The sequence below is a fragment of the Neolamprologus multifasciatus genome, chromosome 18 (genome assembly GCF_963576455.1).
Source record: "Neolamprologus multifasciatus chromosome 18, fNeoMul1.2, whole genome shotgun sequence".
In the NCBI taxonomy this organism is placed as follows: Eukaryota; Metazoa; Chordata; class Actinopteri; order Cichliformes; family Cichlidae; genus Neolamprologus; species Neolamprologus multifasciatus.
In genome coordinates, this window is record NC_140456.1 from 20,182,590 (window position 1) to 20,199,187 (window position 16,598).

General features: G+C 39.3%; 1 protein-coding gene across 2 annotated transcripts; it reads left to right on the plus strand.

The window, feature by feature from the left end:
- The first annotated feature begins 82 nt into the window (after window positions 1–82).
- Window positions 83–16,505, plus strand: rc3h1b (ring finger and CCCH-type domains 1b). Of its 2 annotated transcripts, none has more exons than XM_085141794.1 (20): window positions 83–243; window positions 1,451–1,865; window positions 3,382–3,502; window positions 5,043–5,282; window positions 5,417–5,592; window positions 5,791–5,991; window positions 6,188–6,320; window positions 7,459–7,577; window positions 7,931–8,043; window positions 8,320–8,559; window positions 8,736–8,929; window positions 9,053–9,462; window positions 9,572–9,730; window positions 9,906–10,061; window positions 10,160–10,382; window positions 12,381–12,474; window positions 12,640–12,736; window positions 13,082–13,291; window positions 13,478–13,581; window positions 13,691–16,505. In XM_085141794.1, exons 2-20 carry the CDS (start codon window positions 1,635–1,637, stop codon window positions 13,845–13,847), a joined length of 3,378 nt encoding a protein of 1,125 aa, XP_084997920.1. In that variant the 5' UTR covers window positions 83–243; window positions 1,451–1,634; the 3' UTR covers window positions 13,848–16,505. The 2 variants fall into 2 exon arrangements, with proteins under 2 accessions (XP_084997920.1, XP_084997921.1); XM_085141795.1 differs by having other exon boundaries at window positions 84–243; window positions 12,384–12,474.
- The last annotated feature ends 93 nt before the right edge of the window (window positions 16,506–16,598 follow it).

The following is a 16,598-nucleotide window of genomic DNA, read 5'->3' on the forward strand; positions in this document are numbered from 1 at the left end:
GCTCAATTTCAACAGAGGGCGCCATTTGCCCACAATCCAAACGCGCACACGCAAAAAAGAAAAAAAACGCGCGTGCACGCACACATCTTTTCCAGCTAGCTGTAACCGGCTAGCCAGTCTGTTGTCGAGTTGACACCCTCTCCCTTACCTTGGCAGCAGCTAAGCTGCACAGTCGACATGGCAAGAAAATATCGCAGCAATTTCCTTAAAAAAGATGAAAAACTTCCAAGTCTTTTGGAATAAGTGAGTAGCATCGACAATAACAATTTATCTGCTCGGTGAAAAACCCAAAGTAGTAGTTGCATGTTAATTTTAGGCACATTAGTGACGCATAGAGATTGTTAGCGAGCTAGCTAAGGAGCTAAGAGAGTGGAGAGAGTAACATTTGTTCATTAGCATGTTAGCCCTCTGTGCTCATTCCGACGACAAGAGCCGTTGAGTTATGTGCCCCTCAAAACAAGAGTAAAGCACAAACCTGGTCAGTTCTTAAGAATTTTATGGTATTGAGTTGTTGTTACTGTGTCTGGTGAATATAAAGACATTTTGGGACAGTTTTGTTGCTTTGAAGTTATGGGCGCTAGCGTTACATAATCTGACTTGTTGTGTCTCTTAGATCTCGTTTCCTTGAACAGCGCCTCCTCGAAGGATAATTAATATCTTTAAAACTGTAACGTATGAACAACTGTGACTATATTCAGAGCAATAACTGTGTGACAGTCATTTAGCGATAGGTTTCAGGTCGTTAAGTAACTGTTTGCTGATCAAACGACGTTTGCCCATAGCTAAGCTAGGAAACTAGCCACCCATAGCTTCCGATGCTAAAACTAAGCTAACGTTACCTAGAGTTAGCTAGCTATAAAAGCGTCTCGTATCACTCGTAAGATTAGTGGGTGCATAACGAAACATCGAGATGGTCACAGCAAGGATAACAAACTGGGCAACAGCGCATTGTTGGTACAATATTATCGAGCGCTATCCCCAGACGCTAGCTTTATATCAAGTTAGAGGGACTTGTGTGGTTAGCCTATCCTATACCCTTTGTCCATAGTCATAGCGATAACCAGCTCTTTTTTTTAACTAGGCCACGCCGCAGTTGTTTTGGTCCATCTCAACCATTTGTTTGATTCGGACTTTACAAATATGTGTTGTGTCACCTCTGATTTGCCGTTACATTGTTTTGTTGGGCTTGAACAACGTAATTGACAGGAAGAGGCATATTTTCAGTGCGGTTAGTTGTTCCACGGGAAACATGCTTTATAACCACACTGCCTAGAATGCATTTCTCAGCTGCAAATGCACTCATGCACAGTGTAGCCATGTTTTATAGTGTACCTCTACAATGTTTTGATGAAAAACTAATAACATTATGACACGTTTTATAAAAAAAAAAACAACGAGAGTTTGTGAATGCGGGAACAACTATAATTCCGTTTCTCTTTCTGCTTTACAGTATTCATCACGAGATGTGATCCACAATCCACAATGTGTGAGGACATTTAAGAACGATTGAGTTCGGAAGAAAAAAAAATTGATTCCAGTGGAATCTTTCATTATATATATAAAATTATTATATATTTTCCTCTGTGTTTAAGCTCACATACATTTATACACACCCATCCCATCAACATATAACCATGCCAGTGCAAGCACCACAATGGACAGAGTTCCTGCTGTGCCCGATCTGCACACAGACATTTGAGGAAACTGTTCGTAGGCCCATCAGCTTAGGCTGTGGACATACAGTCTGCAAGATGTGCCTGAACAAGTTGCACCGAAAGGCCTGTCCCTTTGACCAGACAGCCATCAGCACAGACATCGAGCAGTTACCTGTCAACACAGCTTTGTTGCAGCTGGTGGGAGGCCAGGTAAGAAGTTTGTTTTTGTGTGTTTGTCATAAATTGCTAAACAAATGTACAGAGATCTGACTTTATACCGTCTGTGCACAAGTAATTACAGAAAACGTCATCCTTTAAAACCAGGATTTAAAACCAGACACCAATCCTGGTTTTAAAGGATGACGTTTTCTGTAATTACTTTGGATTGTATTTGTGTCACACATGGGTTACTACATGGTGTACATACTTTTGGGATTTCTTTCTGAGTCACCCTACAGTCATTGAGCAATGACTTGAATTATGCTGCTTTACTGAGTGCTAACGCATTCACTAAAGCCGTATTTCTCAGAGGGAGTGTTATACCAACAGGGTGAGGCACAGCTAATGGTGTCTGGCTTTGTTGGCCAGGTTTCTAAGTTAAGACTGCAATAATGGATAACGTCACTGCATCACTTGTAATGCTGAGATGTATCTTCTCTAGTCATCATGACTGGTATGGCTTGTCTCTTAAACACATCTTGGTTGTATTGCACATTTGTGCCAATAGGTAGGGCTTCCTTAAATGTTCCCTATATATATATATATATATATATATATAAAATTTGCTTCTCTGGTGGAAAAATATAACTATCCCTACCACACGTGGTGTGCTCCACACACACACATGTATTTGGGCAGACTGAGTGATAATAATGGTGGCAAACATTATTAAGTAGCACTCAGCTTTGTTATGACCTTTCTCAGAATTGGCCTTAATGTGCTGATGTTAGCCTTTGTGAGCTTTGCTTGTGGAAGATTGCAGCAACAGATTTTGCTAACATTAACGAGAGCATCTCAGCATATTAATATTTCAATACATGCTGTTAGTATATAGTTAAGTGAAACTCTGTGGACAAATGAAAATGCCTGGTCTGGGGGTCTTTGACAATCTTCAGCTGATTACTTAAAAAACATTCTAATACCAGTGATTAGTGAGAATCCACATAATTTGAAATTAAATGTAATATATTTTAAGTAGGGATTATTTTAATTGTTGTACAAAATGAGTTGTAACGTGTTAAATTGGCCCTCAGTCCAAATTGTTTCTTACCGTAAGAATAACCATACACAAAAATGTTGCAAAAAATGACTACTTAAGCCACCAACATACACATCATATTTTTTAAATTTATTTATTTATTTTTTAAATATGCTTGACAGCTCACTGAAAATGTCATTTATTTTTCCAAAGTTATGATTTGTTTCAGTAAGTAATGTTTTCTGTTGATATTAGGCTAGTTTAATATATTTCATTATGCAACTTCACATTATCAGTAAGAATACATAGTTCACTTTGTCTTCCAATACACATAAAGAGGTATTTACAATTAATTTGTGCATTCAGCTGTGTTGAGCTTTTTAGCTGCTACATTACACAGTGAAATGAAAATGATGGTGATGGCGGTTCTACTAACTCTGGTACAGCTTTGTTGGGACAAAATTGTACTGAAACCTATTCATCTGTTGCTACTGATTTTCTAAATTCCTCCCTTGCATTCTGCTTCAGGTTCCTAAGGCTCAGCCAGTTGCTTTGATAACAAGTCCAGAGGACTCACAACATTATGAGGAGGCCAGGCAGTGTGTGGAGGAGCTGGCCCTCTACCTTAAACCCCTCAGCAACACCCGAGGTACTGGACCTTGCTGGAACTATTTAGCTCTGTGGTTTGTTCTTTCTTTTGTTTAAGTGGACAGACTTGCAACCTTTCAAATATGGAGGTTGATTTTCGGTATGAAAGACCACTTAACAATTTTCTTGTTCTCAGAGGGTGGATAGATTGGGAGGTAACTGTTAATGGGTGTAGACTTCCCTTTCAAAAAATAGCATAAGAGTGTTTGCTTTCTTTGTGTTAATCTCATGCTGGATACCAAAAACTGTATGGCAAACAAAAACTAGGTAGGCACTGACAGGTAAAACAGCACCAGCATATATCATAGCTCATAAAGCTGGAGGTGTCTTTGAGTGAGAATGCTCTTAATAAGACATAACTAGATTGTCGAAGTCACCCTATATATAAAAACAGCTAAATACAGCCCTACTGTGTATCATAACTGATTTAGTGCAAGTGTCATTTGTATACCTCTTGATTTTTCATTCAAAAGTGTAATACATTTTAATATTGTATAGTATTCTGTATTTATATGTAATGTAATACATTGCAATTGTAAAGTCACAATGCCAAGAACGAGCAGACAATATTACCTCAGGACCAAGATTATCTATACTAATGTTTTGTCCCTACTTTTGAAATGCCTTCAAAACCTTACCTGTCTTTTACGGTACTAGATCACTATTTTTTTAATATATATGTATATTTTTAATATCACAGATGATTACAAACTGAAATTCAGTTTTTACAAATCTGACTTTTTGTCAAAGCCGTGCTGTCATAACACAGAGATGGATGGTGGTTAAAACCCACTAATGACATCCAAATTAAATTTTACAGACCAAATGTTAGTCTCTTTAGTCACTTTGTTCAATTGCACAAGCATATGAAAATATCTGAATTGCATTTAAGGTGCAAGGTTTAAGTAGCAAAACAGATGATAAGCTATTAAGTCTGAAAACAAATTACATTATTTGCATTGCTTATTGAAATATTCAATATCAATATAATGAGTTGTATCTGCAAGTTGTTTCAGTGCAGAATATTGTGCATGATGCTGCCCTCAAGATTGTTGAGTCATAAATGTATTTAAGGAGCCTCAGTACAACGGTAACAGATGGGACATCCTGATTTCTTGGGATGGAGCAGAAATGTTCATTTAGCGTCTTGTTTGGATGTATATTGGATCAAAATTCTTGAAAAAAGGAAGAAAAAAATTTCTTCATTCCCACTAACAGTATTTGACTTAAGTTACATGTAAATGCATCCAGTTTGTCAATGTGTGTCACTCTGATCTTTGCTGCAGAGTGGTGCATGTTTGATGGATGAAACAAGAATGAACTAATTTCTGAGTTTTTAATGTAGTTTTTCTTTATAGTTACATTAATATACTTTGTCCAGACTGTTAGGATAGCCAAACCTTGTTTTCTGGTGACATCAAAGAGCATTGCCTTTTCAACAATGGCTGCTGGCGTCTGATAATTTAAACATTGATACTGGTACTGAACTAAAGTATCTTAGCAGTACATCTTTTATTGCATTTTTTTCCTCTCCTTGCCAGGTGTAGGCCTGAGCAGCACCGCTCAAAGCATGCTGAGTCGACCCATGCAGAGGAAACTGGTTACTCTGGTCCACTGCCAGCTGGTGGAAGAAGAAGGCCGTGTTAGAGCCATGAGAGCGGCTCGCTCTCTGGGCGAGCGAACTGTCACTGAGCTCATCTTGCAGCACCAGAATCCACAGCAGCTCTCGTCCAACTTGTGGGCTGCTGTCCGTGCACGAGGATGTCAGTTTCTCGGCCCAGGTAGATAGTTTTCCTTTACCCACAAAGTGAAATTTCCATGAAAACAGTCCATTTATTCTCAGTAAAGACTAATTTGGAATGTGATGACTACTGAGTGTTACTCATCAATTCTGTGTTTGTTTTTCCTTTCTCAGCCATGCAGGAAGAAGCCCTAAAGTTGGTCCTCCTTGCTCTTGAGGATGGCTCTGCTTTGTCAAGAAAGGTGCTGGTTCTATTTGTAGTCCAGAGGCTTGAGCCACGGTTCCCTCAGGCTTCCAAAACTAGCATAGGCCACGTTGTGCAGCTTCTCTACAGGGCCTCCTGTTTCAAGGTATTAATCTGGCTGAAAACCAGAAGAAATTTATTTTATTATTTTGATATTTGTTATAAATATTTTTTAATATTTGTTTCACTATTGTTTTGCTAAATATAGGTGCAACCCTTTCTGTGCAGAATTTTCTGTTGTATGTATGTAAGAATTTCTTTCAGAAAATAAAGGTAACTAGCTCATTCTGTGGCTTTCTACTAGGTTACCAAACGTGATGAAGATTCATCCCTAATGCAGCTGAAAGAGGAGTTTCGTACTTACGAGGCTCTGCGACGGGAGCACGATTCTCAGATTGTTCAGATTGCTATGGAGGGTGGATTGCGGATTGCTCCTGACCAGTGGTCTTCTCTTTTGTATGGGGATCAGTCTCACAAGTCACACATGCAGTCTATTATAGATAAGGTGTGTACTGGAAGTAAATCTATTTCAGTTTGTCGTTTTCACATACTGTACACATTTCAAAGAATCATTTAAAAAAAAAAAAAGTCTTAGCTCTGTTGGTCATAACATGTTCTTACATATGAAAGCTGAAGTACCAAAGCATTAACTTTTTATTTTTATTTATTTATTTTTATTTATTTTTTTGTTATGTGTATAGCTGCAGACCCCAGCATCTTTTGCTCAGAGTGTCCAGGAGCTGACAATTGCGCTGCAAAGGACTGGAGACCCAGCCAACCTCAACAGGCTTCGGCCCCATCTGGAACTTTTGGCCAACATTGATCCCAGTCCTGGTGAGAAACACACCCGCTATTGATGCGAGGACAAGTTGGTACATGCAGTGTCAGATGCAAATCCAAACTATGGCTCTTGTGTTTTCCCAGCCCTCTCTCAGAAATCTTTGTTATTGGCCAAGTTTTGTTTTTACAGGAATCAAGTTAAAGTTCAGGTTACTTGATTGAGTGATTTATTTATTTATTTATTACCCATAAGTAGCTTAATTCTGGAGTCATAAGTCACCCATCCTCACATGCACACTCTCAACAGACAACAAATAAGCATAGTGCAAAATACTGAAAACATATGCCACAGTGTGTCTTGGCTGATATGTTTCTACATGGATCAAAGTTATTAGCCCTTCCCTTTACTTATCCATATTGTTCTCTTCCCATAATTCTAGTAGAATTGATTTCATCATTCATGTCTGGGAATCTTGCCACTGAACTGTTCTGTCATTTCTTGAATGTCATTAATTCTTTGCATATTTAGGTAAAACCTGACAGTAAACTTTGACAGTGATATGCCTCCTTTTATATTGAGAATGTGCTTTCTGAACCAAGAAATCAATTGCGCATTTTATTCCTTTTTGAACTACTTGGCTTTTGGTATCGCTGAGGTCACCATGCATTCTTTTTTTTTTAAAGCAAATAACACAATAGTAAAGTTTGTCACTGGTTATGTCTTTCTCATAGGTCTGTATTATCTTTTTGGCCAGAAAGTTGCCTCTTTTTGTATATAATAAGACTTTATTCTATTGTGGAAAGCTCCACTGAACAGTCACCAAATGCATATTCAGCCCTTGGAATCAGCTACTGCAGGCTATCGCAAAGCTTGGTCATAAAGCTGGTTATTAAGCAATTGTCCAGTTACTGTTGAGCCTGTAAAAACGGAGCAACTCTGTTAAAAACAAATCAAATGTTGTAATAAATTGTCCTGAATTGACCTTGAATTCAAGCTGTAAGTCTACACCTCAGTAACCAAATTCCTAAAACTATGCTAACAACCAAATACTCCCATCAGTATGTTGGATTTGTCCTGTGTAGTGTGACTTCTACTATGTGGCTCAAAGCACACATCTGTCTCAGGTGATAGAGAACAGCCAATTTAAAATGTATTAATCCTTTTTTCCTGTATTATTTATTGTTTGTCTAGATGCTCCTCCTCCTACATGGGAGCAACTTGAGAAGGGGTTGGTAGCAGTGAAAACAGTGGTACATGGCCTGGTGGACTTTATCCAGAACCATAGCAAGAAAGGAGCCGATCCTCAACAGGTTAGTGTTTCTATTAAACTGCAAATAATGCTCGGAAAAAACAAAGACAGGCTTTTAAACGGTCTAATAATGTTTCAAAGGCTTGTAGGAGATTTAGTCATGGTGGTCCAAGACATTGTTATGACACTTGATTTTTGAATTTACTGTAATTTGTAGCAAACCCAAATTTTTCAGGATTGTAAATACAGAGGGTTTTTTTTAATAAATAACTATATGAATAAATAAAAAGGATTTTTGTAACGTTTCATCTTGTTGGATATAACATTTGTTTGCATTTGTTACTCGATGCAATTTTCTTAAATGGAGTTTTTACTTTTTGATCATATGCAAAAAAAAATCTTTTATTTTTTAAGCCTCCTCAGCACAGCAAATACAAGACTTACATGTGTCGTGACATGAAGCAGAAGGGAGGCTGTCCTCGTGGAGCCAGCTGCACCTTTGCACACTCTCAGGAAGAACTAGAGAAGTGAGTCTTAACAACAACTTGTCAACGTAATGTGTGTGTGTGTGTGTGTGTGTGAGAGAGAGAGAGAGATTTTGTGTGTGTGTGTGTGGGGGGAGTGTTAAGCTAGTTTCTGTTCCTCAATTCAGTCATTATTACCACAGTGGTTTTTATACACTCTCAATTTTTCAGAAATATATGTGTATGTTGTTGTTTTTTTAATATCTAAAAAGAATACGATATCATAATTTTTATCATATTTTATAATACCTACCTATTTATTTATTTACCTATTTTAAGGTATCGTAAGATGAACAAGCGTCTGGCAGCTCGCCTCCCTGGCTCAGGAGGACTCTTGTCAGATGATCCTCTCGATGTAGCAGTGACCCGAAAGCCTTCACCCTTGGCCAATGGGACTGGTGGATCCTCTTTGCCCACGCTTATTGCTCGTGGCACCGACCCAGTCTCATATGAACTGCCGCGTAAATCTGTTAAGATGGACGGAGGGAGTCCCAGTGCCCCAGGATCACCTCCTGATGTGTGAGTATAGTATGCAGAAGCCAGAGAGTTAGCATCTTCATCAAAGCCACGGGTTTTCTTATCCCTAGGTCACAGAATGAGGTTATTCAGTGAAATTATTTGCTCTGTTAAACAGGACAACACAAGATACATCAGATGTTGGAAAAATATTTAACAATGTGGGTTTATTCTTGTAGCCTGGACACTGTGCCCAAACATGGCATGACTCTGCCACCTCATGCCCTAGCCCACCCCAGGATTTCAGCAGATAACCTGTCAGTGGTTCCCAGAGGATCACCAGTGTACCCCCAGCAACAGCTCGCTGAGATGTACGGTGACACTCGTCCACCACCTTCTGCCTCTCAGTATGAGCCCCAACCATATTCTGCAGGTAGGCATAATGTATGCGTATGACTGAAATTGTGGCATTATTTTTATTATTATTATTTTAATTTATACTTGGAAGTAAATTGGAAGATTTTTTTTTTAAATACTGTGACATTTTGTTTTCCAGGTTACCCCTACCAGCAGCCACCACAGTATGTTCCAAGAGATTACATCCGTAACCCTCCTCCGCATAGTGAGTCAGGACCCCCTTACCCGGATCCTTACCCTGGTTATGGCCCTCCAGAACGAACCTACCCGGCCCCTCACTCTGGTCAACAATTCTCCTACCCTCATCCTTCACACTATGACAGAGGTCGCCATATGTCCTACAGTGGTCCGCCACCTCCCCCTCAGCCTTACCCATCTCAAAGGGAAGGCTTGGTCAGAATGAGTCCAGCACCTCTAGATGTGCCCCCACCATCAACAGGGCATTCCAACTCTGTTTACCACCCAGAGCCCAGTAGCCGGGATAGATATGCAGCAGATGGCTACTATCCACCAGGTGCTCAACCTATGAATATGAGGCCCTATGTGAGGGTGAGTATGGTTTTAGATATGCTTTGTGCTCATTTCTCTTGGTGTGGATATGGGGGGGGGGGGAACTGTCAGCAGTTCAGCAGTCATTATTTGTGTGTGCATCTCATAGGGGCCATCATGTAGTGGTCCTCAAGCCAGCCTGGACTATCTGCATCGACGCCGGCAGGAGCTGTTATCCCAGCTGGAGGAAAGGAAGGTCATTTCGCCTCCACCTTTTGCTGCTTCACCCACTCTTACACATCCCTTCCCCAACGACTACCCTCCTGATGTTAGTACACCGGAAATTTAATATACATCTGCTGTTTATGTCAGCCATTGTAATATTTAGCCTCTTATTTCAGGCTTAAAAGCCTAAAATAATCCTGAATGTAGTTGGTGAAGTAAAGCTTGAGTTAACTGTGAATATGGGTAAGTTTTAATAACTGCATGTGTTGTGTCTGCAGTATGACGAGGACAACTCCAAAGCAATTCCAAAATGCAGACTAGCCAACTATACGGGGCAATACTCTCCCTGGTCTTGTGAAACTATTGGCTCATACATTGGCACAAAAGATCCCAAACCCAAAGATGTTATGGTTCCTCCTCCTGTGGAGATGATGGTAAGCCTCAAGTGACAAATGAATGTTGTGCTGATTTCTTGGGTTTTTCATATAATAATAACCTTTCCTCTCTTTATCCTTTTCTCTCCTTTTGTCAGAATGTGGATGCTAAAGGCCTGAGAGAACCGTCGTTGGAGGCCCCTCGGAAGGGCACAGAAGTAAAGGATGATGACCCCATTATTCCATTTGGTACCCTGCCCACTGTGTCGCGCTTTGGGGCCATCTCTCGCACCTCAAAGACAGGCTATCAGACCACTGGACCTGTACAGGCCATGGCCTCCACTCCCCAGAACCCAAATTCTAAACACATGGCCATGCCAGGTAAGAGCCCACATGGACCGCAGTCTTATTGCTTTACTGACACTGGTAATTAAATGGAGCATATTGTTTCTATTGCTTTGTCTAGAGCAGTACACACACAAGAAGAAGAAAAAGAACTTAACTCTTTAATTCGGTGACTCATTGAACCTCCTTGTGCAACAGCTTTTAGCAGCTACAGCATTTCCTGTAGCTGCTTCTGTGATTTGGGACTATTCCCTCATTACTGTTTCAGTTAATCAATATTTCTGCAACATTCATCAGAAATACAATGAAAACTGTATGTTTGTCATGCATGTAGCAACTCAAGTAGGTTAAGGTCAGAATGCTGACTTGGCCATTCCATAGCGCAAATTGTCTTTGTTGAATTACTTGTGTGCTTGTGGTCACCAGGTGCTTAGATAGCAAAGAAACGTCGAACTATCAATACTCCCTCCTAGAGCAGGGCGATTTGACCAAAAATATTTATCACAATATACATTTGAAAATTTGCGATAACGATATAACTGACGATATAATTGACACTAGACAAAATACTTTACAACTCAACTTTATTAGTGCATTTCCAGTGGAAATTGGCCGACATATCCTCAGCATAACCATGTATAATATCCACAAAACTTAAAAAGAGGTTATACACACACAATACTGTAATATTATGTTGAAGCACTGTACGTATCACTCCGCGAGGCTCCAGCCTACGGTAGCCGTAATGCTCCGACAATCCATCAAGCGGTGCGGCTTCGTAGCTTAGCAAAGTCGTACTGAAACATTTGACAGATTTTCGAGCGCCGTGTACCACATAAAATCGTTTCGAGGTCCGTAAACACAACCAAAATTAAAGACGAAAACTAGTGCTTTGTTGCGTATCTGACAGATGAAAGCCAAACCAGTTCCACACCACTGAAGTTGCAGCATTTTTACAAACCAATTCTGGTTCATCCATTTCATTTAACAATCCACTTTCGCTCTTCTCATTCTGCATCGCCGCCATGTGTGTATGTAAACAAAGGCACTGCGCATGCGCGTTTTACCCATATTCTATTGCGATATTTCATTTTCCTATCGTTGCCCAACATTACACCGGTATTACCATGAACGGTATGATATAGCCCACCCCTACTCCCTCCACCATGCATCATATGGAAATACACTAATTTTCAAGGGTGGTGTAGCTTAGTATCTATTCGCAAAACGTTTTATCAGAAATGGCACATCCTGTTTTTTCTTGTTTTTTCTTTTTTTAAGGCAGTAAGATCTTTCCATTTCTACATTTAATCACTTTTTTTTCTTTTCTTTTTTTCTGTTTTTCTGTTTTTTTGTTTTTTTTAATCAAGTTGTAGATATTTCTGCAAGTCATTTTGCAGCATTTTGGGTACTTTTTCACTACTTTCAAGATTGCTCATTGTGCTCTTGGTGTGAGGATTTTTTTTTTGCAGGACACCCACTCATATGAAGAGTAGAAACAGTCCTGAATTCTTCTTCCGTTTGTAGAAAACGTGCCTGTTGCAAACTGAACATCATTTTATTTAGAAACACTTCTGTAGCCCTTCTAAGCTTCTGTAGTATTTCTTATAAAGTGCTTTTGAAGGCTGTCATGCTCACGTCACAATGCACATCAAGCAATTGTTTTTAAGAAGAGCAGCCTTGTCAGATCAGCTCCGGCTATATTTATAGGAAGCCTCACCTGTACAAGCATACTTCTAATCTGAGTTTGTCAATTGTGATACACAAAGTAGTTTTTGAAGAAGGTTTAAGGAAAGAGTTATGTTTTTATTCATTTATTTTTGTCCCCCCACACACCGGATTATAAGATAAGACAGCTTTTATTAGTCCCAGAGATGGGAAATTCACATTGTTGGAGCTGCAAAGTAAACAAGTGTAGTATTTAACACACGGGAATACTCATAGAGCATAGTCATTTCACATAATTGTAGTGTTTCATAATTGCAATTTGTTAAGAACATAGTTCTGTTATACAATTTACCATTTTCCCTTCAGCAGAATACACATATGGAAGCCATGGAGGATGGGGTGGAACTTCATACCCCACCCACCAGAATGCCTCCTCCTCTCAGGGTCATTTTAGTGAGCGGTAAGTCCTATATTTGTTTAATCTGTTTGTTATTCTCGTGGTTGTTTTTTTTTCTTTTTGTTTTTTTAATATAGTCAGTAGATGATCATGCGAATTGTGTATTTGCCAAATATCAGAAATGCCTTTTGTTAAAGATTGTGAAGCAGTTATTTTTTGCTGTTGTAGTCTACCCATGGCAGCCTCAGACAGAGAGCAGTTAAAGATTGAGCTACAGCAGGTGAACCAGCAGATCAGCCAACAGACACAGATGCACAGCATGGAGGTTTGTACAATCTGTTACTAAGGAGGATCTATAAATGTCTAGAAAGACCCCTATCGTTTTGATCAATTTTTACGCCACAAGAGGTGTGAGGTGCTCAATATTATTGATTTCTTACATTACCTATTTATGGCTCGACTCTTCTTTTTAGATTAAAAATTGATGTGGCGAGAAATACAAGCTGTTTACCTGGTGTCTAGTTACTATCAACATATATTCAACACTGAAATATGTGTAATGAATAAAATGAATGTCCCATTTTAAACCATTGTTTTCCTGACTATTGCTAAAGACTTCCAGATTGCACATTCACCCTCCTACTCCTTACTTCCTGTCTTTCTGCTACAGGCTGCCAGTAATTCTTTACTCCTGCAGAGGGAGGCCAGTGCATTGGCTACTCACCCTGGCCAGAGCCAGGCAGCAGTAGCCTCACAACAGCAACAACCCAAGTGGCCATCAGGGGGAGCAAGTGCAACAGCTGTCTCCAGTGAACAGCTTAGCCTGGAGCTTCACCAGGTTGAGAAAGAGATCGGCAAAAGGACCCGTGAGATGGCTATGGTAGGAGTGGTGTTGAACACTAACAAGGGATGTAACAGTTTAACCATGGATTTTGAGAGAATTTGGGATTAGTGTGGATGTGGTTAAAACGTCTTGATGGGTGGGTTTTTGGAAAATTGACATCTAAATCTTTGAGCTGTGTGTGATGAAATATTTTATTGGGGGTTATATCCATTTCCAAACCAGGAAAACCAGGTGGTCCATGATGTTCAGCAGTACAAGATGAAACCTGCTGAGAATGGACAGCCAGAGCATAAGACTCCACTGGAAGAAATCTCCTTGGCACTTGCGTGAGTTTGAACATGCTTAAATATACTGCGTCCCCTGAATATGAATATTTTATATTATTTCCATTCATGTCTTGTTCTGCTTTGTCTGTTTTCTCTTTTCTTCATACAGTGAGGTGTCAAATGGCTCCAGCAGTCTGCCGGAAAGTGCAGTGGGCGGGTCCATGCTGTCACTGACGAATAAAGCATCTGCATTGAGCTTATGTTCAGATCCAGGTGTCACTGGTTCAGAGATGCAGAAGAATGGTGTTGTCCATTCCTGCTCTTAGGAAGTACACATTTACACACATTCAAAAGCATGCACAGGCACACATACAACCATTCTATTTAGAAGATGAGCAGTATCTGCCGTGATGAATTTTCTTTCTTTTTGTTCTGTGAATGAGCTTTTTTTTTTAATGACTTTCCTTGCCTGGAAACCAGGGCATATGATAACATTTCTTGTGTGTGTTTTTTTTTTTTTTTTTTTTTTTTTTTTACTGGGTTTAGATTAACAAGGCTCACAGTAGATTCAGGAAGAGAAAATGGTGGTGACGTTGACAGTGTCATTACAACTTTATTTAAAAAGTATATGCATATTCAACCTCAACGGTAAAATTATAGCAGAGTATTTGATCCTCCTGGAGAAGAATGTTGGGTTAGTTGAACGGTTAGGTAAATAGGAGCACCTTGTAACATCGCATACACTCTGAATAAATTCTGTACGATCTGGTTTATGATTGACGATGGTAGAAATGTCACTCTTGGTACTCACCCCCCAAAATCGTAAGAAAAAAACAAAAAAAGAGGTTGCCCAGATCTGGATGTCTGAGAAGGGAAAAGCACTTCAATATTCCACCTGGATTCAGCCAAAATGGGCATGCAGGGTGTTTTTAAAAATGCAGTGTTACACCACATGCACTTCCACACCTGCCATGAGAAGTATGATTTTTATTATTGCATTTTATGAACACGTGTCTGTTTCATATTTGAAAGCCGTTTATAATATATTTAATTGGAGCATTCTGTTTTAAAGATTGCATTAAGTCTTTGATAATGAGCTTTCCGTGTTTTCTATAAGGGAACCTACTAAGTGCTTCTCTTGATTTATTTTTATTTTTTGTTTTTTATGTGACCCTGATGTGATTTGGTTGCCTTTCACCAGTGCTCCTGACTGTCTGCTGCATTCAGTTCAGTCAAAATTGTTGTGAGCTTGTGCATGCAGGTTACCAGACTGAGATGGTGCACCTTTTTGTATCAGGAGTCACTTGAATGACTGTGAAGTTGACCTTAAAACATCAAGGCAAATAAGGGATTTCCCTCCTCAGAGATTCTCATCTGGCCACACAAAAGGCCTCCCCATTGGGATTATCTTGTCATTTGTTCTCCTAACTTCTATGAAGTTGCCTTCCCTTGTGTATGTTTTGTTAAATTTTTGTCTTACTTTTTTTCTTGCTTTACATTGTTACGATTTTGGGCGATGATGCTTACCTTGTGAAGGTTTTATCCAGCTTAGTTTAAGACACACTCTCCTCTCCGTCATGAAATGGCTATAATTGGCAGTAAGTCCAGAAAGGTTGCTGTTGTAGCGTTCTTGGCTACATTAGTACATTTGAAATCATGTTTACAGCTGAAGAAAAGCAGTGTTATTTACTGAGGAGTGGCTGGAAACCTTCAGGAACGGCTGTGCTTCGATCAGATTAATAAATTCATTCACCTCGCATTGAGTGTATTTGAGTGTCTTTGCTGACTGGTGCGATCTACAGCTCACTTGGTCACATTTTTTTTTTTTTTTGTTCACAACCTGCTGTCATCATCACCATCATTAGAACCATTATTGCTCTTTCTCCATCATATAAATTGTTTACTGCTGATGCTCAATAGAGAGCTCGTTGCCTTTTTGTAAACAGTTAGCATGATTGGCAAAAGTTTTACTGCTCTGCTGACAACGGGTGAGTTCTTGTTCTTGAACGGTTAAAGCATGGAGGAGACTCTGTGGGTCGAGTTGTTTTAGTTTAACATCAAACCTTTGCTTTCACATGAGGAATACTGAGAAACTGGCACATTGGTGACACCGGATGAGTCAATTATTTTAAGGCACAAATGTTTTTGTGTTGTGCAACATCCTCATCTTGGCTGTTCAATGGGTATCTTTTCCAGTTTGTCAGCACCACGACAGCAAAAGTTTTGGATTTTCTTTCCTTTTTTTAAGTTTTCCAACCACACTTAAAGCCTCTGGCTGCTCCTTGCTACATTTATTGTTTAGGTACACAGCTCACTTATACATATGAGTATGTATCCATACATTAATATACTAAAGCACTATTAACGTGCCACCTCTTATCCTACTCGCTCAGCATTTATATTAAATGATCTCTACTTAGAATCAGCAAAATGTTTTTGTTTTTTGGGGTTTTTTTTAATTTGTTTTCGGTCCACTGGTTGCCAACACAGACTTTATCCTTTCCCAGACGAAGGACTTCTGTGTGAATTGATGTGTGTTCACTTAAATCTTTTGTGTTCAAACAAAGATTAGACTATGCTTCCGAAGAAGACAAAATTCATAACTTTGGAAAATTTATGGAAATGTTTTGTGTGTGTGCTAGATTGTATTGTAAATGTACCCTGGATAAGTTGTTTATTGTTGTTCTCCCCCTTCATTGTGCTGTACCGAGTGATAGAGTTGAGGTGTTAGGAAAGTTTTGGGGTTTAGCCCACCATTGCCCCCAAGAGAATTAGCAAGAAGTCTTTGATGAAAGGTTAGCCTCAAGTCTTCATCTAGCACTCTTTTTTTTTTTTTTTTTTTTTTTTTTTTTTTTAAGGAGCTAATTAACACTGAATTGGCATGATGGACTCAGACCTTGGTCCCACCACCCAAAAAATGCAATGATACAATAATCTAAATCTGTCAAGATTTGATTAGCTTTTTTCTTTTTCTTTTTTTTCTTTTTTTTTTTAAAGAACGTTGACTTGGCTTTTTGTAGATTTTCTTTTTTTTCTTGGCATTAGTTGAGTGAATTTATTGACATGCAAGTCTTAGT